Source organism: Pygocentrus nattereri, chromosome 17 (assembly GCF_015220715.1).
Source record: "Pygocentrus nattereri isolate fPygNat1 chromosome 17, fPygNat1.pri, whole genome shotgun sequence".
Lineage (NCBI taxonomy): Eukaryota > Metazoa > Chordata > Actinopteri > Characiformes > Serrasalmidae > Pygocentrus > Pygocentrus nattereri.
Genome location: NC_051227.1, coordinates 26,663,833 through 26,686,756, shown reverse-complemented (window position 1 = coordinate 26,686,756; position 22,924 = coordinate 26,663,833). Strand labels below are relative to the sequence as shown.

The 22,924-nt window shown below is 39.4% G+C and overlaps 1 protein-coding gene across 1 annotated transcript in view; it reads right to left on the bottom strand.

The window, feature by feature from the left end:
* The window catches only part of gbe1b (glucan (1,4-alpha-), branching enzyme 1b), a 150,594-nt gene that overhangs the window by 54,450 nt on the left and 73,220 nt on the right, over positions 1-22,924 (bottom strand). The window contains exons 11-12 of the mRNA XM_017696820.2: positions 11,068-11,178; positions 3,669-3,840 (exon numbers count right to left, since the gene is read on the bottom strand). Of these exons, the coding sequence (XP_017552309.1) occupies positions 3,669-3,840; positions 11,068-11,178 (283 nt within the window). The remainder of the gene's footprint in view (positions 1-3,668; positions 3,841-11,067; positions 11,179-22,924) is intronic.

Genomic DNA, 22,924 nt, shown 5'->3' with positions numbered 1-22,924 from the left:
TGAGGCTCCTCTATTTGCTAGAGAGTAAACAGATTTCGTCGAGCAGGAGAGCGGCTCAAATTGATTTGCTTGCTCTAACAATTTGTTCTTGCTCTGCACTGGTTAAATGACTCCACAACCATTGATCCATTGACATGACATGTCAGCCTGTATTTATTTAGTTTTTTCTTTCTTTTTTTTGCCCCTTTTTTCTCTCTGGCTTTCAATTACACACCCAAAGAATATTCACAGTGAAAAGCCAAACAGTTCTCACTTCAAGTACAAAAGACCTAGAATCGTAGTGTGGTGGTGTTTATCTTAAAAATCTCTGTCACTGATAGGCAAAAGTTGGTTATTACTAATGGAAAGACAATGATCTCTAGATTAAACTTGTCTGAACAGTAGAATAATTACATTGCTCTGCTAATGGGATGTTTTAACTGTGTTAGTTAGCATGGACATTACTTACAGAAAAATAACAGAAAAACTTATCAGATTAGAAGAGATAACATTATTCACAGTTTCCATATTCATATGTCCTGGGGGAGTTATATTTTTTCAAAATGGAATCAAAAATTCAGTTTTTTATTATGTGGGCCTACTACAATTTTCTCTAAATCTTCTAAAATTAAGAAATTTTCTAATTTCCATCAGACAAAGGCACAGTTACAATTTTGAATGTGTTATGTACTGTAGTCACATATTTCAAACATTTCACCCAGCATACAGCAACTGCCCAAAATAAGTGTTTTGACCTGTCTGTGTAATCAAAAGATATGATGCAGAACTGACAGACAGAGATTTAGTTGGAAAAGACTGGAAATTCCTTAATATGTGCACTATTCAATATTCACTGGACTGATTTTTTTACTCTTCGAATACGCCTGCCAAAATAATGTTGAGAATTTTGACTTTAAGTGACTTTTTCTTTAAACCACATTAATGATAGAATTACATTGAAAAAACTGTAACAGTGAAGAACTGGGCAAATCAAAGAAAATTTACAAATTTTAGCATTTTTTATTCCTTATCAATATGAATTCTAAAAGCATTCGGAATGTATTGTATCAGAATATATTACTAAATACATTTATGGCAGTGTATTTAGTATTCAGTCATCCCTACTTTACCAAAGTATTCTGCCCAACACTGTGTGAAGAAAACTACTGAAACAGCTCAATGCCTTATACATGTTGTGTTTCCGTACCTGTCCAGGAGGAATGCTGCCAATTCTGCCCCAAACATGTAATAATTCTCTCCATCTTGGAAAAGCACTTCGAGTGTTGTTCTAGCATGTTTCTTGTTGTTAAGTTTTGTTGCAGCACAATGTGGTTATAACCAGGTTATTTGTACTAGCAAAGCAAAAAACAAACTTTTATATTCTGTAGGTGGTAGGTCCAAAGTCTGCAGGGATGTATGCTGTATACAACCTTAATTAGACCTACATCCATACATTTCCAACTGTTTTCAGTGCTCACTAGTTTGAGTGCTGAGTTCCTGGCTGAGTTTGTGCTCATGTGGGAATTGGAAAGGCAGTTGGTAACAAGCCCAGACATGAAGAGGAACAAACAGCTGCTCACTAAAGGACAAAAAAAAAAAAACAAACAAAAAAAAAAAGCTAGACAAAAAAAGAAAAGAAATTATTAATACAAGAAAAAGGGAAAACCTCAGTCATTTTGTTAGCAAGAGGGGAGGCTGCATGTCTGCCTGCTTCAAAATGTTAGCACTAGCTGGTGTGAGCAAGCTGACCGGCACTGCTGGACACAAGCTAGGACCTGTACCCCCCACAGTGCGATTAACAGAACAAACTGGTTTTAGTTTCAAACTTCAGTAAGCGCAAATGCCCCTGTGCCTCAACTTTTATACGGATGCCATTAGGCTCTACATCTTGTTGCAGCCCTTTGATACTGAGACTACATATCACTTAAGCTATTGACAAGGTCAAGGAAGTGTACTGTCCCCATAAACCCTCTCCAAGACATTCACCTGATCAGTAGGTGGGGCTAGAACACCATACAAACTGACTATAGTACACATTGTCCCTTAGCAGAGGAAAGAAAAACACTTTCAGTTATATTGACCGTGTCATAGCAATAAGCTCACTCATTACAACACTAAACGAAGTCCAGACAGAACCCAGCAGTGATATCTTATGCACTGAACACCCTTAATATATACTCAATATAAATTTCAAAGCATGGCTTTAATGGTGCGTATTCCTCAAGGGGAAATGAACCCGAAATGCTGCACTTGATTGTTTTACATGCTGAAATAGACCCTGTAAATGTACAGAAGAAGATTAGTGAGATTAGTGAAGCCGGTAATCTGCAGGTGTTGCTATTTTCTATAGAATCCTACATTTCATTTTTGCCAATTGGCATTGCTGGCTAATTGATAGGGAGGCTGAAGATAAATGCATTTCTAAAAAGCAGGACTGGAAATAATGTTGAACAAATCAAACAAAGTGCAATAATAAAGATCCAATTTAAAGTGATCTGCTTCACTGATTTGTGTAATGGGCTAATTCGGTATCTTTGAAAGTTCATATCGTAGGCAGGCATTTAAGGGGAATTCTAAGCGATATAAGATGTAAATAAATTCTTTCAAAGGGTTCTGATGTGAAATGCTCTGTTCTGGATAAATGATCAGAATCAGAAATGTTCACAGCGGTGTTGACAAAAACAGACATAGAGTATGTAATGACTCTGCAAGCTACCTCACAGACAGCAATAACAAGAAATTGTTATGAATGCTACTTGATGCCTGAGACACTGTTCTGAGATAAAATTTTGGTCTAAAAACTACAGCATCCTTCATGGTGGAGAGGTTCATGCAGGGAATTCTTAGGCAAAATAGTACCCAAAGAAATCTTACTTCTTAGATCTTTCACTATTTTACTATCATGAACAATATACACACTCAGGAGACATGTGTAGGGGTTTATTTATGGTTTTCAACAGCAAATAAATAAAATAAATATTTGTATATATCTGTATTGTAGACCCGGCGACCCTGAGGGAGAAGCAGCTTAGAAAATGTGTGTGTGTGTGTGTGTGTGTGTGTGTGTGTGTGTGTGTGTGTGTGTGTGTGTGTGTGTGTGTGTGTGTGTGTAAATTGTAGATATTGTGACAACCTGGTTCCCATCAGCACCTCTGTTAAGAAATCTGAGGTGTTAGGCTCATCTACAATGACCATTTCACATGAAACCACTTTTTAAAAAAATGATAGAGTTCCCCTTTTAACCCCTTAAAATCTCAAGCTTATTACATACTATGGCTTATTATTCAGTAACAACAGGGACTCTAAAGGAAACTGGTTGAGCTATTGTTAGGTTATAAAAGTGTGTATTAACTTCATGTCCCTGAAATAGATAAACCCAGAAAAAAAACAGAGGCCATATTAAGAACCTCAAGGCAATGTCAGGGGCATTTTTCATGTATTCATTTATTTATTATCAAATTCATGCAAATATATGCATTTATGCATTCAATTCATACATGTAAATGAAACCACTTTGGGTGGAAGATACCCCTTTGAAGCAGATCTAAGGGCAGCTCTTCCAACCTCCTCCATTGCATCATGTACGAAAATGACCCAATTTAAAAAAAAAAAAAAAAAAAAAAAAAAAAAAAAGCAAGCTAAGATTTTTTAAAACCGTGGTTTCTGTGTGTGCCTCAGCCATAACTCACCCATAAAGTTGAGGTAGCCCTCTCCTCCTAGGCCATGGGTAAGCAGCCGGATCATCTTGTGCAGCTGGATGCCCCGATCAATGATTGGGTTCATGGGAATTAGGGTGCTCATGTTGGTGTACATCTCCTTATCCATCAGCCAGAAGGCCAGGCTCTTGTCTCCCACCAGAGCCTGTCAGAAAGTCGCAGGATTATGAGAATTGAACATATACGGTACATTAGTTGTGTGAGTAATGATTATTGAACTGGCTTATGGATGTCAGCTGTCACTGAAGGTAGCACGGGTAAGCATCGACGGTATGCACTGAACCTGTTGTCAAGTTAACCGCAGTCACACAGAGCTAGATAAGATCATGACATGGATTACATTGTGTAGAAACACCTAAAGACATGACAAGATGATCTCAGAACAAGCCACATTCTCTTGCTGCAGCTATGGAATTCTAAGAAAAATACCATAAATATAGTGCTCCATTGGAATATTTCAGTCAAAAATAATAAAAATAAAAAAGTATATGAAGAAAAGAATTAAAGCGAATGGGTACCAGTTGCATTATGCAAATCGAGTCATGCTTTTTAACAGGTTTTATTCTTTTTGGGAGATTTGCTTTCAGTTTTTCAAAGAAACCTGCAAGGATGTTTTTCCACACCTGCAAAATTCTAACAGCTTCTAGGTACTAAATTCAGTTGAGCATAGCAGGCATTTACCCCTACTTCCAGAGGTAAACAGAGCAGCATGTATGTGAACAGTGACATGTACATCATTGCTCCAGCTTGTTTCTGATTAAATTAAAGGTGTTATAGCTCCAGAAACTGATCTTCAGCACATTCCAGCAACAAGTGCAGCTGACACCTGTGTGTATACAATCAGGGGCATCATACTCATTTGCAAATTTACATGTACTACGACTGTTTTCCCTACATGTCCCTTGCTACAGCTACAATTTAAACATATGCTATGCTGTGACCTTAAAAGTAATATGCAATAAAAATATCACAGCCACATTCAGCATGATGTATTCAAATGCTTTATAGCAGTGGCACATCAGTAAAAACACTGACTATGAAGCAAAGGTATGTCCTAAGTCATAAGGGGGTACATTCTTCCTAAATGGCCATTGGCCTAAATTTATGGTTTTACAAAAATCTTCATTCACACTCTGACAGCCCTGGCATGCACTATTCAATATAAAGCTCCAAAATGTATCATTGCCATAGTAGAACCACTTTTGGTTCCATGAAGAAACTTTCAGTGAATGGTTCTATAGAGAAGTTTGTTTGTAAATGAGATGTTAGTGTGAAGAACCTTTTTAAATTTTAAAGAACCTCTACATAATGTAAAGGCTCCAATTAAATGCACATCCAAGCCAAGAACAACTTTTCCCATTAATTACCTAATCTGTGTTCCGCCATAGACTAATTTGTCCCGCCACAGTTTCATAATGAACCAAAAGCATCTTTGCACTTCTCATAATGACATTAACAACACTGTGCTCTGCCCCATTGCTTCTGCAAAGCTTTTCTCACTACCAGTCAGCCCCTCCTCCCCTCCTTGGCTGTGTACGCATACACTCACACACATGCACTGGACTATTGTCACCTAGCTGCATTCATTTTGAGGACACAATATTGTTTAATTTGAGGTAAGTAATGTTAACTTTACAGTTTCCACTGCAGTTATCCACTAGTCCAAACACAATCTTATTATTATTAATGTAAGATAGCAAACAGATAATATCAATGCCAAAGCGATTGTTGATAATTTATTATCACATTAATCTAACTTTTAGTTAGAGTACATAATCGTCAATTTCTGTTTTAAAGCAGTGCTGAAGCTAAGTTGACATCAATGTTGCTAACACTGGTAGCGTATATTTATGCTTGAAAATATGACCGCATGCCCTAACCAGAGCTACTGTGATATTTCAGCGAGGTCTGAGATGTCTTTGTTAAGGTCTTCGTTAAGGTCTTTGCAGCGTTCAGCGCAGCGGAAAACATACAAGATTATGCTATGCAAATGCTTTGACAGGATAACTTTTTTCAGCCTCCCAAGGAGCAAGTTTGATCTTCATGTGTTCCAATCACGTCAATGGTCACAGGTGTATAAAACCAAGCACCTAGGCATGCAGACTGCTTCTACAAACATTTGTGAAAGAATGGGTCACTCTCAGGAGCTCAGTGAATTACAGTGTGGTACCAGATGCCACCTATGCAACAAGTCTAGTCATGAAATTTTCTTGCTACTAAATATTCCACAGTCAACTGTCAGTGGTATTACAACAAAGTGGAAGCGATTGGGAACGACAGCAACTCAGCCATAAAGTGGTAGGCCACATAAAATGACAGAGCGGAGTCATCAGATGCTGAGGCACATAGTGCGCAGAGGTCACAAACTTTCTGCAGTTCAATCACTACAGACCTCCAAACTTCATGTGGCCTTCAGATTAGCTCAAGAACAGTGCATAGAGTGCTTCATGGAATGGGTTTCCATGGCTGAGCAGCTGTATCCAAGCCTTACATCACCATGCGCAATACAAAGCACTGAATGCCATGGTGTAAAGTGCTGCCACTGGACTCTAGACTCTAGACATGCTCTCTGGATTGACCAATCACGCTTCTCCATCTGGCAATTCGATGGACAAGTCTGGGTTTGCCGGTTACCAGAAGAATGGTACTTGTCTGACTGCACTGTGTCGAGTGTAAAGTTTGGTGGAGGGGGGATTATGGTGTGGGGTTGTTTTTCAGGAGTTGGGCTCGGCCCCTTGGTTCCAGTGAAAGGAAATCTTAATGCTTCAGCAAACCAAGAGATTTTGGACAATTTCATGCTCCCAACTTTGTGGGAACAGTTTGGGAACGGCCCCTTCCATGTTCCAACATGACTGTGCACCAGTGCACAAAGCAAGGTCCATAAAGACATGGATGAGCGAGTTTGGTGTGGAAGAACTTGACTGGCCTGCACAGAGTCCTGACCTCAACCCGATACAACACCTTTGGGATGGCCTTCTTGTCCAACATCAGTGTCTGAACTCATAAATGCACTTCTGGACAATGGTCAAAAATTCCCATAAACACACTTCTAACCCTTCTGGAAAGCCTTCCCAGAGAGTTGAATACTTCTGGCAATATAGTGTATATGCCCATTTTGAATTTGATGCCAACAACACATTGCAAAAAGTTGAAACGGGTGCAACAAAAGGCTGGTACCTGGTGGTTGATTAGCAACAGGTCAGTAACATGACTGGGTATAAAAAAGCATCCCAGAGAGGGGAAAGATGCTAGGGGTTCACCACTCTGTAAAAAGACTACATGAACAAATGGTTCAAATGGTTCTAAACATAAAAAAGCAAAGAACTTTTGTTTTTCCATCATCTACGGTACACAATATCATTAAAAGATTCAGAGAATCTGGAGAAATCTCTGTATGCAAGGGATGAGGCCAAAAACCAGTACTTGCTGGCAGTTCAGACAGCACTGTATTAAAAACAGACATGATTCTGTAGTGGAAATCACTGCATGGGCTCAGGAGACACTTCTGAAAACCACTTTCCGTGAAAACAGTTCGTCACTGTATCCACAAATGCAAGTTAAAAATCTAAAATGCAAAGAAGAAACCACATAAGACCCCTTGTTATCAGCACTGCTCAAAAGCTACTGTTCATGATTGTATAGGGGTGCATTAGTGCACATGGCATGGATGACATGCACATCTGTGAAGGCACCATTAATCATGAACAACACACGTTTTTGCAACATATGCTGCCATCCAGACGACGTCTTTTTCAGGGAAGGCCTTGATTATTTCAGCAAGACAATGTCAAACCATATTCTGCAGGTATTACAACAGTCTGGTTCCATATTAAACGAGTCTGGTGCCTAAACTGGCCTGTCTGTAGTCCAGACCTGTCACCACTGATAACATTTGGAGGGTTATGAAATGAAAAATATGATAAAGGAGACCCTGAACTGTTGAGCAGCTGAAATCCTATTTCCTAGAATGGGAAAACATTTCACTTTCAAAACTACAGCAGTGTCTCCTCAGTTCCCCAAATCTTGCAGAGTGTTGTTAAAAGAAGTCGTGATGAAACACAGTGGTAAACATGCCCCCGACCATGTCCCCAACTTCTTTTAAAATGTGTTTTTGGCATCAAAATTCAAAATGGCCTTATAGTTTTCAAGAAACAATAAAATGTCTCAGATTCAACATGTGAAATGTTGTCTTTGTACTACTTTAAATTAAATACAGGGTTTTAATGATTTGCACATTGCATTTTTTTTTTTTACTACTACTACTACTACTACTACTACTACTACTACTACTACTTTCTACTGTTTTTAGCTTAATGTTCGCACTATATATGCTATGTACACTCTAGTCAATTTTTTTTGTTTTGGCCATTTGTGAAATGTTAAATTCCTTTACTATGTTTTGGTGTGATCTTTTTTTGCTGCATCATCACCATTCACACCCATATAGCCAATGTGTTTATGATTAAATTACTAAAGAACAATATTGTTTATAGCAAAAAGTTTTTCATAAATATAACCTTTTCATCTTGCTCTCAAAGTGTAGCAGATTGGTGTGTTTAACTTTAAAATATACACATTTTCTTGTGGGGGAACATGCCCTGCCCCAGCGGGGTGCACCCACTATAGTCTTACAAAATCCTCTGGGAAACACTGCTTAATAACCTTTATTTTTAAGATTGGGCAGTAAGATGGGGAAACTAAACTGGCTGGAAAGCAATGACAAAAAGTTTGGAAAAAATAGAAGTTCTGTGAAGACTCAAAAACTTGAGCTGTAGCTTAGACACACTGGAGTGACATACACTGCTCAAAAAAATAAAGGGAACACTTAAACAACACAAAATAACTCCAAGTAAATCAAACTTCTGTGAAATCAAACTGTCCACTTAGGAAGCAACACTGTTTGACAATCAATTTCACAGCTGTTGTGCAAATGGAATAGACAACAGGTGGAAATCATTGTCTGCACAAACGGTTAGAAACTGACTCCATGAGGATGGTATGAGGGCCTGACGTCCACAGATGGGGGTTGTGCTCACAGCCCAACACCATGCAGGACGCTTGGCATTTGCCAGAGAACACCAGGACTGGCAAATTCGCCACTGGCGCCCTGTGCTCTTCACAGATGAAAGCAGGTTCACACTGAGCACATGTGACAGACGTGACAGAGTCACGAGAGAGCGATCTGCTGCCTGCAACATCCTTCAGCATGACTGGTTTGGCAGTGGGTCAGTAATGGTGTGGGGTGGCATTTCTTTGGCGGGCTGCACAGCCCTCCATGTGCTCGCCAGAGGTAGCCTGACTGCCATTAGGTACTGAGATGAGATCCTCAGACCCCTTGTGAGACCATATGCTGGTGCGGTTGGCCCTGGGTTCCTCCTAATGCAGGACAATGCTATACCTCATGTGGCTGGAGTGTGTCAGCAGTTCCTGCAAGATGAAGGCATTGAAGCTATGGACTGGCCCGCCCGTTCCCCAGACCTGAATCTGATTGAGCACATCTGGGACATCATGTCTCGTTCCATCAACCGTTGCACCACAGACTGTCCAGGAGTTGGCGGATGCTTTAGTCCAGGTCTGGGAGGAGATCCCTCAGGAGACCATCCGCCATCTCATCAGGAGCATGCCCAGGCGTTGTAGGGAGGTCATACAGGCACGTGGAGGCCACACACAATACTAAGCCTCATTTTGACTTGTTTTAAGGACATTACACCAAAGTTGGATCAGCCTGTCGTGTGTTTTTCCACTTTAATTTTGTGTGACTCCAAATCCAGGCCTCCATTGGTTAATAAATTTGATTTCCATTGATGATTTTTGTGTGATTTTTTGTTGTTCAACTTTGTACAGAACAAAAGTATTCAATGACAATATTTCATTCATTCAGATCTAGGATGTGTTATTTGAGTATTCCCTTTATTTTTTTGAACATTGTATATTGGGGAGTAGCAAACTTTATTATTGAGCTTTGCAAATTAACTGAGTGCAAAACAATGCTGTGAGAAGTGGCTTTTGAATGCTGAGAATTTTGGGATGACACACTATTGGGATGCAATACTGCTTAAGATAAACCATATCAAGATTCTAGCACTTAGAACTGGCTTTAATACATTTCAGGATTTGGTCTGCTACTAAAAAATATGGGCCACTTGCCTTTCACAAGTTGCAAATGTCAAGGGTACAGTATTGTGCAAAAGCAAGAAGTTATGGAAGTTATTCATATGTTTCTCACTTTTTTTCCTAACATTGAAAAACGAGAAAGGTGCACTTTGAAAAAACAAGAAATTATGATTTTTGACTATTGTACAAAAGTGTAAGCGATAGAATGAGTGTTAAGGTGGATGCTATAAAAATATTTAAAATAATATGTAAACTTTAAGGCAATTTCATGACACATGACAATCACAATATCACAATATTCCACTTTCGGGGGCCTGCAAACAAATTAACAAGCAGAATGAACAAAATGCACCAGCAAAACAAGGAACTATGAACTATGATCTTGGGCAAGCAATATAAATTATAAACAACTATGACAACTTTTTTTTTTTTATGTAAACAACAACAACAACAACAACAACAACAACAACAACAACAACAACAACAACAACAACAACAACAACAACAACAACAACAACAACAACAACAACAACAACAACAACAACAACAACAACAACAACAACAACAACAACAACAACAACAACAACAACAACAACAACAACAACAACAACAACAACAACAACAACAACAACAACAACAACAACAACAACAACAACAACAACAACAACAACAACAACAACAACAACAACAACAACAACAACAACATAAGGAAGGAGGAAAACTCAACCAGTTGTTAAAAATAAATAGTAAAACCAGATAGACAGTGTGTGCAGTTTAAGCAGCTACTATACACTGGTTATTCTTGTTTACAGCTCCTCTATAACTGATTTAAACCTTTTTGTGATGCATGCAGTTATTTAGTATTGTACGACTGGCTGATGATATAAAGATGTACTTTGACAATCGCATTAATGATTACATATCATACTTTTGTCTACACTACATGAGTATAACTGGGTCGTTGGGCTATGCATGAGCACCTCTATCACGCAAATTCAACAACTGGTTCTGTTGGTTACTCCAGGACCCCATAGCCTCTATGGTGAAGCTGATGATGAGGGTAAAGAAGGAGAAGAGTTTGTTTTAGCTGTGGGGCAGGAAAACGTACAAACAAGGTGGATGTGTTCATTTCTAATTTCTCCTTCTCCCCAAGAGTCCCTCAACCTGCAGTGACACCAATTTCCATCCCAAATGATGCATTGATTACATTTGCTCCTCTCTGCCCTGTGTGTAGAATGGGGGTTTGAGGTGGCAGTACCTGGTCGTGGCTCTCTGCATACGCAATGCAGTTCTCCCCGTAGCGCCTGTTGGTCAGCGTATGCACGATATTCCCCATGTCCCAGTCCTCGTCCTTGAATTCCTTCAGGATCTGAGGAAAACACATGAAGGAATAAACATGTTGATTGAATGAATGAATGAAAGAAAGAAAGAAGGAAGGAAGGAAGGAAGAGGACAGAAAATCACAAAGAAAAGAATGAAAAAAAAGCAAAGAAACAAATCACTAACACAAAGGAAGAAAGAATGAAAGAACAAAAGAAGGAAAGGACGAACGAAAGAAAGAACGAACAAACAAAAGAACGATAGATACATAGAGATAGATAGATAGATAAGGGTGAAAGACAAAGCCATAGAGAAAGAAAGGCAGAATGAAAAAGAAGGAAATCCCAGAATAAAGGAAAAATAGAAAGAAGAAATTACAGAAAGAAGGAAAGAAAAAAGAGGAAGAAGTCAGAGAGGAAGAATGTTAGATTCTGAGTGGTGCCAGTTCTACTCTGCTTTGTAAATGCGCGTGTCTTATCTTTTCTTTCCATTCATTCCATCTGCTCAGTTCTCAGATGTAAATGCTCACGCAGCCACGCGGCCGTATCTTTGCTTTCAGCAGAGCTGGCTTTCATCTCTCACTGCCTGCCTGCTGGATAGTCCTGCTGCAGCTCGGCTAAGTGATGATGCATCTCAAGGTCAGGATTACAGTGGAGAAGAAATGGGAAAGTAATAAAATCTCTACAAATGATGAATGATCACTACTGTCTTACTGAACAGCAACTGCCTTAAGAGAGTCTACAAACTACAAAAAAAAATGCATGAACAAAGCCTATTAGGCTACATTTGTGTCAAAACTACTGACTACAGCTGAAAGAAACACTGTTACACTATATCTATACTACCAGGATACAACTGCCTCCTTCACTGGAATCTGCCTTTCCCTTTCTGACACATTTCATTTCAAAAGTATGATATTTACCCTGAACAAATAATACAACCAGCCAGGTGTGACTTCGAATACTACACACAGATCTTGGACTGCAGCTTCCTCTGCGCACCTGGAGCCTTGATTCCTCAGTGTTTACAGATTCAAAGTGTCACAGCTGAACTCATGAGGAGATCTTCTCTAATACAATAGTTCCCTTGGAAATACACCTTTATATGAAAGGAAAACACAATATGTTTTGTCTTGTATCATAGCCACTCAAGGCATATTGCAATGCACTGGTTTAAACTATGTTAAGTCATTTAAACTCAATCTTTCATTAAGGCTACTTTATTTTACTTTATTTTGCTTTGTTTATACCACTGTCACAGAGGTCACATAAACAGGTATTTTCCACAACTCAGCGCAAAAGTATAACATAAATGTCAGCAGTGTGGAACTATTTTAAAGTGGAAAATAAAAAAATAGCCAAGCAAGGCACATAAAGGACTGGCATGTCTAAAATAGTTTACAAAATGGGATCTTTATAGCACCATCAGCTGTAAGGTTCCTTAGGGAACCAATCACATGGTTGGCATTGCTCCAAAGAGGCACTTTTAAGCCACTTTTATTTTATGTAATAACCTTTTACTGATTTTTTGGAATCAACATGCAATCAACATTCTCTGCATCTCTGCATACCCATGGCACAAAAGAAAAAAGATTGAAGGGGAGGCTAAATATATATAAGTAAACAAACAAACAAAAAAAAAAACAGTCTATAAAAGCATTCAATATAAGCAGAATGTCAATGATTATACACTGATAGAAATAAAGGGTCTATGCAGGTACATTTTTCATTCATCAAGGTACAATGAATGTAAATGTTCCCCCAAAGGCACAACAGTGGTTTAAGGTCTTTTTGTGAACCTTAAATAAGTTTTTCCAGGTGAAAAGTTCATATTTGTACCTTTTCGTAACCCAATGTTTTAAAACTGAACAATAAAATAAAAAGCCTGGAGATAAGACTGGGTGTGTGGAGTCAGTACAGCTTAGAAAATATACACTCACCTGCCACTTTATTATTCAGTTGCTTGTTAACACAAACAGCTAATCAGCCAATCATATGGTCGCAACTCAATGCATTTAGGCATGTAGAGGTGGTCAAGACAACTTGCTGAAGTGCAAACCGAGCATCAGAATGGGGAAGAAAGGGGATTTAAGTGACTTTGAACATGGCGTGGTTGTTGGTGCCAGACGGGCTGGTCTGAGTATTTCAGAAACTGCTGATCTCCTGGGATTTTCACGCACAACCATCTCTAGGGTTTACAGAGAAAAAGAGAAAATATCCAGTGAGCAGCAGTTGTGTGGACGAAAATGCCTTGTTGATGTGAGAGGTCAGAGGAGAATGATCAGACTGGTTTGTGATGATAGAAAGGCAACAGGAACTCAAATAACCAACCAAAATCTCTGAGGTATGTTTCCAACACCTTGTTGAAAGTATGCCACGAAGAATTATGGCAATTCTGAAGGCAAAAGGGGGTCCAACCTCTTACTAGTACCTAATAAAATGACCAGTGAGTAATTTCTGTGGATTATGTTTCAGTTATGTTCCCTGAAGAAAGGTACAGAGATGGACCCTTGAGGGTACCACACCTGTGACGAGAAAGGTACTGTCCCAGTGACAGTCTTGTATCTGCATTTCTGAGAGTGTAGAGCCTTAACATAGGCATTATAGAATCTGTCTGTCGCTCGCTCCAGAATTACAATGTTCGGAAAATATACACATCATAATGGAAATGAAGAAAGGTTGGTTTCAAACCAACTTCTCAAGCCTGATTTCTGGGCTGCAGTTAACACCAAATATCAAATTAGAGTCATCAAGAAGCAAAAGTTAAGCTGGGGACAGATTGACAGATAAATAGCCAGAAAAGATTTGTGTGATATAAAGCCATAAAGTCTTCACAATCGTACATGACCAAAACATATGAACATAATCTCCAACTAAACCTGACATCTCTTACAATTTTAAGCTATTTGAAAGCTCCAACAAAAAAGCACAGCAGGGACTGTTGTAAATCCTGTGAGCTAATTCAAAGTGAATTAACTCATGAGACAAATCTTTAGAAGACACAAAAACATTATGCCACACCACATCCCAATTTGGCCAAATATTGAATGTGTGCAAGTATCTGTTACAGACCTCTAATGCATTGGCATTTTTATTTTTAAATGAATGGCAAACACACAAATGAAACACAGTTTACCTTTTACTTCAAATGTAGTTGATATGCCAATGCATATTTGGTGTCCAAAGTTTGTTCTTATCATAACAGATGTAGTATAACTAAAACAAGTCCTAGAACTCCTCAGACTTCATTACTTTTAGCTACAGTTACCTTATAGCTCCAGTACAAAAATAAAGCAAGAAGCAAGCTTTGGACAACATCTACATTGGCTGATCCACTATGCTTGGTGTAAGCAGGGGACATCATATTAATTAGATACTTTCGTTGTACTTTAACTACTACCAACATCACTCATCATGCCCTCAACCCCTGATCCCTGGACCCCCATCCATAGCGTGCTGACTGACAGGAGTCCAACAGCGCGTCATGCTGAAAGCACCTATATGTTCACTTTGACTGGACAGGTGAGTGACACTCAGGGAAACCTTTTTATTACCTAACAGCTGTACAATTGATAGAGTAAAGGCAGAGAAAGAGAAAGCAGGTGAACTGCAAACAATCACTACAGACACAGCAAAGAGGCCAGCTAAGGTCTTCAATCTCGTGTGTGATGGTCCCTCAGGGTGCATTCAGAGGGGCACAAAGAGTCCTGGACATGCTGAGTGACCATTTTACAAATACGACTGGATTTAAAATACGACCATTTCATTCTTAGGTGACAAAACGGCCTGGATTTACAGGAAACGAAAATAAGAAAGTGTTCTCAGCCTGTCATTGGTAAAGAGAAACGAGCATGTTCTTTTTCTGCAAATACTAGCAGTTTCAGATGGTCTTAGTGGGATTGTTGGTGAAAAATCTAATTACACAGTTTTCCCCCTTACCTGAAATATAGTCGATCAGCCAAGACATGTTTGGTGTCAGAAGTTTGTTTTCAAAGTTTTGTACTAGATCTGAGGCTAATATAGTTCAAAAGACAGTTCATAGCCAACTGTTAGCGTTGTGCAAACTGCAGGCCTGAATTGCACAGTTCCCATAAACCATTCTGAGCTATTAAATAATCAAAATAGACTTTATGTTTATGGTTTCTGACATTGCATGACACACAGTTATCTATAAAAACAGAGAAATGTCTAAAGAATAGCAACAGCCAGTATCAATTTTGTACATAACAGTATGAAATACAGTGTCAGAAACCACATGGGCAAGTCTACTTGAGACAACTTAACAGCAAGTTAGCAACACAAGGCAACTGTGTGATGATCTGAAGATTTTTAGTGCACACAGCCTGCAGTAATGATGAGTACAAGCATTACTTGTTAGCTACCATAGCCTCATAGCTTCAGTGCAAATATATCCATCCATCCATCCATCCATCCATCCATCCATCCATCCATCCATTTTCTAAGCCGCTTCTCCGTCAGGGTTGCGGGGGGATGCTGGAGCCTATCCCAGCAGTCTTCGGGCGGAAGGCAGGATACACCCTGGACAGGTCGCCAGTCCATCGCAGGGCAGACAGACAGACACAGACAGTCACTCACACACTCACTCACACCTAGGGGCAATGTAGCATGTCCAATTGGCCTGACTGCACGTCTTTGGACTGTGGGAGGAAACCGGAGAACCCGGAGGAAACCCACGCAGACACGGGGAGAACATGCTAACTCCACACAGAGAGGACCCTGGCCGCCCGGCCGGGGAATCGAACCCAGGCCTTCCTCGCTGTGAGGCGACAGCACTACCCACCACGCCACCGTGCCGAGTGCAAATATAAAATAAGCAAATTTCAGACACCAGTGCCATCTCCGCTGATTTGGGCTAAAGGAAAATTGCAAAATGTATTTATTTTTGCTGAACTACTGCTTTATCAGACTAAACTCTAGTAAGAAGAAGCAACCACAGTTTTTCTCTCCGGGTATGAAGAGAAATAAGCCACTCATATCTACTTATATCTGTTCCTCTTTCAGATTTACCTGGACACCCTTACACACATGCACACAGACTGCCTGTGAATGCAGGTTCCATCCACAGCTCTCCTGGCTCTTAAAATCATGCAGCATGAACTGCACATCTCCACCTTCCTATTTCTACCATTAAATGCAGGATGAACCTTTAGCCCACTCTAACTCTGCAAGCCCAAGGCTGTTCTACAATCAAAACGCTGCAGTGTGTTTCGCCACTTCTGCATGAGCCCACTGAGTGCCCAATCGAGTTTTAGCTGGAGAAGTGAGACCTAACAACCAGCAGGTGAAGGACCAGAGATGGAGAAGCCCGTTTTGCAGTGGCGCAACTATGCATGTGTTTGCCCCATCACCACCGCCACCCCCACTATAATCTGGATAGTCCTCCCTCTCGGTGTTGGGGATTTCATTAGTGGCAATTCGACAAATTGCAGCGGCTCACTTCACGTATCTTGGAGAAAGCAAGTTCTAGTCTTCATTCCCCTTGCTTGGTAGCATCAAGTGATGGAGGAGACCTAACTAGCAGTTGGAAACTGACTTTTAGCGGCAGCAATGTTGCTGCGCAACAAATCACTTTAGCAGCAGCAATGCTGCAGGGCAACTAATCACTTCAGTGGCAGCGATGTTGCAGTGTGACTAATCACGTTTAGCGGCAACAATGATGCACTGCATCTAATCACTTTTCTTAGCGTCAATAATGTAATGTAGCTAATCACTTTTAGCAGCAGTAATGCTTTTCATGTTCATGATCTTTATCTATTCACATAAAGTAAATACTGTATTTTGCACTATACCTTAACAATATAATACATTCATTTCTATGATCAAGGTCACCTTTACCTAACAGCATCTGAATAACAGCAGCACTGTGCCATGGAGAAAAAGAAAAAAAAAAGACTCAATCATTTCATACACATTAACAAAAAACACAATCAGCGGACTCTAATGCCATAATCGATTAGATGATCAAAGGGTAATTTGTATATTTAGGTGGGCAACAGAACAAAGTGACGCCCTTTTCTGCTTCTTGTCCTTGGCTGTACACCTCACTTCACTCCTTGGCTCTAATTGTTTCCATTACATTTCAATCTGCTGGAGCTGCGGGGAAGGGCGCTTGGTAAATTAGAGGGCTTTTGTTATATTATCCATTAGAAGCGACAGCATTTTGGAGTGGTAATCAGATACAATCAGGCCAAACTTGTGTAGCATGCCTTATCTGCTTCTCCTATTAGGACATCTTCATTTCTCGCAGGCTACGACATGAACAAGCATCGTCTTGGCAGGGACAGAAGCCTGATTAATCAGGAAGGTTAGGGGGCAGTGGAGGCTGGTCCCCTGTCCCTCTTGCTGTGCATCTCACTTAAAGGACAGATTGCAAAAGTTTGGGCACCCCTGGTCAAATGATATTTTCACTTTGAAAAAAATAACATAAGTTAAAACAACCATTACAGAGAATAACCAAGACAGCGCCAGAGGCAGCGATAAAGGGATATGATATTGAAGTGTCCTATAAGTAGATTATCCATTTTTTGTGCACAGCTGCAGATTATAATGATATGATGAAAATGTGTAAATCATACCACATAATAATAGGTAACTTGGCAAATGATTGTAGATGATTAGCATTTCAACACATCTTACCATCAAAATTCATATAGCTTCACACATTTCACATGATTAGGCTGCCAAAAAGGAGTTGAGCTTTGATGGGAAACTCGGTGATATACTGAGAAAATCATTATGGTAGTCACAATTCTATGAAAATAAACCATTATCAGAGAGTAAATTAGATTTAAAGTTTTCATTTTGAAGCAGTTGAATGTTATACTGGTCCTCTTTTCACAAGGCTTATTCGACAGTTTCTTATTTGACTTCTGTTCCATCTTAAACGATGGAGCTATTACCGTAAGTGCAGCACCATTTAAATTTATACTGAAATTTTTGATAACAAGCTGGCAAAAAAGAAATCCGCTTCAGCTTCAGGCTATTTTTTCAGAACTTTCTATGATAAATACTGTTTACTACTGTTTTTGTTGCTTGTACCATCTTAAATCCTGAGCTAGGGTGCAGTGTACAGACAGACATATTGAACTGAACCATGTCACTGTGTTTGCACACTGTGAAATTAGACCTCTGCATTTAACCCATCCATGCAGTGAAGCACCCACATACATGCACGCTAGTGAACACACACACTAGGGGGCAGTGGGCACACTTGCCCGGAGCAGTGGGCAGCCCACAGTGCCCGGGGAGCAATTGGGGGTTAGGTGCCTTGCTCAAGGGCACTTCAGTCATGGACTGTCAGCTGAGGGGATTGAACCAGCAACCTTCTGGTCACAGGGCTGGTTCCCTAACCTCCAGCCCATGACTGCCCTCAGAAATGAAAACATTTTTGTCTGGTAAAGCAGCGCTGACAGATGAGAAAGCTGGTAAATTAACTTATGCTACTCAAACTTAACACATACTTCTGCCAAATTACCCCTTAAGCCTATTACGAGAAAACATGGGAGTCGACAGACTCCAAACATTCTGGCTCTCAGTCACTGGCCAAAAGTTGATGCCGACTCTCAGACATGCTGGAGTAAAAAAATAAATAAATAAATAAAAATGGACTCTTTGGGAATCGACTCCCCATCACTTCATCAGACAGTGAAAGTTGATATTTGGGGCATCTTTATAATTATATGACAAAACGTTAATGAAATAAGTAATTATCATTTTATTGAATGTTTTTGTGCTATAGCACCTTCAGGGCTTTTATGGGTTTCATCTTTTTTTTAATGGACATACAATATATTGTTCATTTAAAATAATGGACATCTGAATAGCAAAAACACATTTTTATGTACTCGTATCATGTTATTATTACATGTTTCATGGATTTCTAAAGAGATAAGTCAACACATCGTCTGCAGAGAAGAAACTCAAATATCACAATTTCAGTGCAAGTTTCATCCTTAGAGCGTACAAGTAAAACCATAAAAAAAGTCAACAAATGCTGTATATAATTTACATCTCAAAACCTCACAGCTCTGTATTGCATACACCTTAAGAAGAATAAAAACTCTCTTTAACCAAGATGGTTTTCTGTGTCTCAGTGGGCTATCAGAAACTCTGGAATTTACTTGCTCACTTCAGGCGCGCTCAAGTCAAGAGAGAGACAGAGTTTATGATGTGTGAGTTTACTGGGCTTCTACAATTGAACTGGGCAGAAAACCTTCTCAAGCAATGTCAAAACACATCATACAAACACACACACCACCTCACAAGAGAATAGCCAGTCACACACATACACACATTCACAACTGTGGGCATCTGTGTGCACCAGCCCTCAAAGTATCTCAGTCTCTTTGGTACCACAACACAGAATGAAATCGATAGCAGTGTCGGATGAAAAGGCCTAAATAAATATTGCATGCTGGGCAACATTGTACGAAAAAGCAAATGTAGAAAAAAGAGGAAAAAATGGGGGCCAGCAGCCCAAAACCTATTCCCCAGAGTGATTCGGAGTCAGTCAAGTGGATGCGTCTGTGCATTGAGAGAGCAGCGAGGAGCCGGGCTAGCGGAGCACAGCCAAGGAAGAGGTCATCCGGGATCAAAGAGAGCCGCACTGCTTCGTGGAAGTCCAGGCAAAAAATATAAAAAGAAAAGCCTTGTACTTCTGGTAGCCTTGGTTAGTAATGCATGCCTTTCCTCCACTGAGAGCTACAGCTCAGCACTTAGAGATACAGTCAGAGCCTGTGCCACATGAATTACATCAACTACTGCATTCATTTACGGGAGGCACCAGTTTAGAGTTTACACAAGAAAAAGACAGAGATGTGGTTAAGTAAATAAAGGACACAGATGTGGGACGTCCAAAACAGATCTCACTCTAATTATAATGATGCAACCTCAATTCCAAAAGAGTTGGAACACTGTAAAATGTAAATAAAAACAGAATGCAATGATCTGCAAATCTCATAGACCCATATTTTATTCACAATAGAACACATATTAAATGTTAAAAGTGAGAAATTTGACCATTTCATGAAAAATATCAACTTATTTAGAACTTGATGGCAGCAATGCATTTTAAAAACCTGAGGCAGAGCCATGTCTATCATTGTGTAGCATCCCCTCTTCTTTTAACAACAGTCACTGCATCCCTGCTTTCCAAAAAGAATTTCAATGTTCTTGTCATCTGACCATAGAACAGTTTTCCATTTTGCCTCAGTCCACTCTAACTAAGCTTTGGCCCAGAGAAGACGGGGGCATTATTTTTTGGATCGTGTTGACATATGGCTCCTTCTTTGCATTATACGGCTTTACCTTGCACTTGTGTTAACAGTGTTCACAGACAATGTTGTTGGAAGTGTTCCGGAACCCATGCAGTGATTTCCAGTACGAAATCATGCCTGTTTTTAGTGCAGTGCTGCCTGAGGGCCTGAAGATCACAATCATCCAGTATTGACTGTCAGCCTTGTCCTTTGCGTACAGGGATTTGTACAGATTATCTGAATCATTGGATGATATAATGAACTGTAGATGGTGGGATATCCAAAATCTTTGCAATCGTACGTTGAGGAACATTATTCTGAAATTATTCCCCAATTTTTAAATGTAGTTTTTTGCAGATCGGTGAACCTCTGCCCATCTGTCCTTCTGAGTGACTCTGCCTCTCTAAAATGCTCTTTTTATCCCCAGTCATGCGAGTTAGTTGGAAATGTTACGTTATGCATGCACCCATGCTCAAAAGACTGTTTTTTTTTTTTTATAAATACATTATGACTTTTTTATGGGATTTTATTTACTTATTTATTTTAGTTTTTTAGAAAGTGGTACAGTGAAATAAGACTAAATTTGCATCAAACCTAGAAATCTATGCATCATTAGTCTTCTATTCTGAACATGTGAGCTGTGCAGATGGTGAAATATTAACATAAGATTAACATATGAACACAAGGCACATATTCAGGCACTCCTTGCTTTAGGTAAGAGATACTATGGCTGGTTTCTTGCCATAAGCTATTTGAACACTTTTGCTCCCAGTGTTTCTTTCAACTAACCCCCCCTTAGAGATGAGCACCTGGCTGGTGTCCCCCAGGTACTTTGCCTTTAATGCAGGGGTCTCAAACTCAATGTGAATCAGAAATCATGGTATTTTTTTTTAATAATGTGCCGTATATCCAATTAAAACTATCAAGGAGGGTCTCTGAGCAAAGTGCACATATGTGTTTGAATATAGGTGGTGGTGGTGAGAGGGGGAGTATTGTTTATTGAAAAATGACCAGAAAACAAAAATTCTGTCAGATAAAATAATAAGATGTAATAAATCACACAAATGATCAGTGAAATGAACATCTTTAAAAGAAAAATATTTCAAAATTGAATTTTGATTTTAGGTTGATATTTAAAAGCTCTAGAATTAACAACTTGAGTCCTGATCACTGTTGTGTGTCACATGATAAGAATGTTTGAATGTTTCTTGGAGTTCTGTTTAATACCCACCTAAACAGAAAAACCGCAGAAATATACTTTTATGGCTGTGAAATGCACAAAAGTTGGAAAAGAGATAAAAAAGAGATTATTATTATATGGTAAGGGATGACAATTGGTACACAACAGTATGGCTCTTCACCTTTGGAGAAGTCAGTTTGTAAACCTCAGCAAAACTGCCAAGAAAGAGACCCTTTTAAGAGAGAAAAATCATGCAATATGGAAAGCCAGCACACAGTCATACGCGTGGACTCGGCAAGTGATGCGTTATTAAGGACAGCAAGGCGCAGAGTTAGAAATTCCAAGTCGTTCACAAACTTGCATCAAGATGACAAGAGCAGCATGCTAACATACTGATCTAAATGACAGGCCAAATGCCTATGTGCCCTTGAAGTACAGTGGCACAATAGAAGCCCATCATTTCATGCCAAGAGCACAAAACTCTTTTAGGGTTTTCATTTGGACGGCACAGATTTTTCTAATTACCAGTCTGCACAAAGACGCCTTTCAGTGAACAAGAAAAGAAATGCCAAAAAACGTGACATGGCTGTTAATTGAGTGTTTGAGTTATTTAAGTAACCATGATCGAATTCTCTTCTTCAGAAAAGGAAAAAAGGGGACATCCAAGTAATTTCCTATCAGTGTCAGACACCTACACTCAGATAATTGGTAATGCAGCATTTAGCTAAATTCAAGGAATTGTCAGAGGCAGTGACTGATAAAAGTGATACTGCTGAAAGGAAAAAAAAATAAGAATATCATCACGCAACTGCCAGACATAACCTAATTGTTAAGAAACCAATGTTCTCTAATCAAGAGTAAAATATTCAGAGATATAAAAAAACAAATCTACAAATGCAAATTCATGTCAGTGGTCAGGCAAGTTGTGCTTAATATGCATAGGAAAAAGTGCCTAAAACTAAATCAATTCACTGAAGACACAGTAATTAATCAGAGATTAAAGAAAGACATGACATACATTTAATGAATCACATCAAAACAGTAAATAAATGAATGACTAAATAAGAGAAATAATTAGGCTTTGTATTCAAACCTATCCAAAAATAAAACAGATGTGTCTAGTTTGTCCCCCTGAGAGAAAAAAACAGAGCCAGTATGCTTCGTAATCGTAACCAGGACAAACATTTGATAAATGAGACACTTAGTGTGACGAGACTTGAACAACCCAGAGCTGACTGTGCTATCCTGAGGGACCTCACTGAAACGTGTGTTCGGTGAAAGCCACCTGCAGTGCTGTCAATTATTTGCCAGGGAATGTAGTCTGATATCAGTTTATTTTGT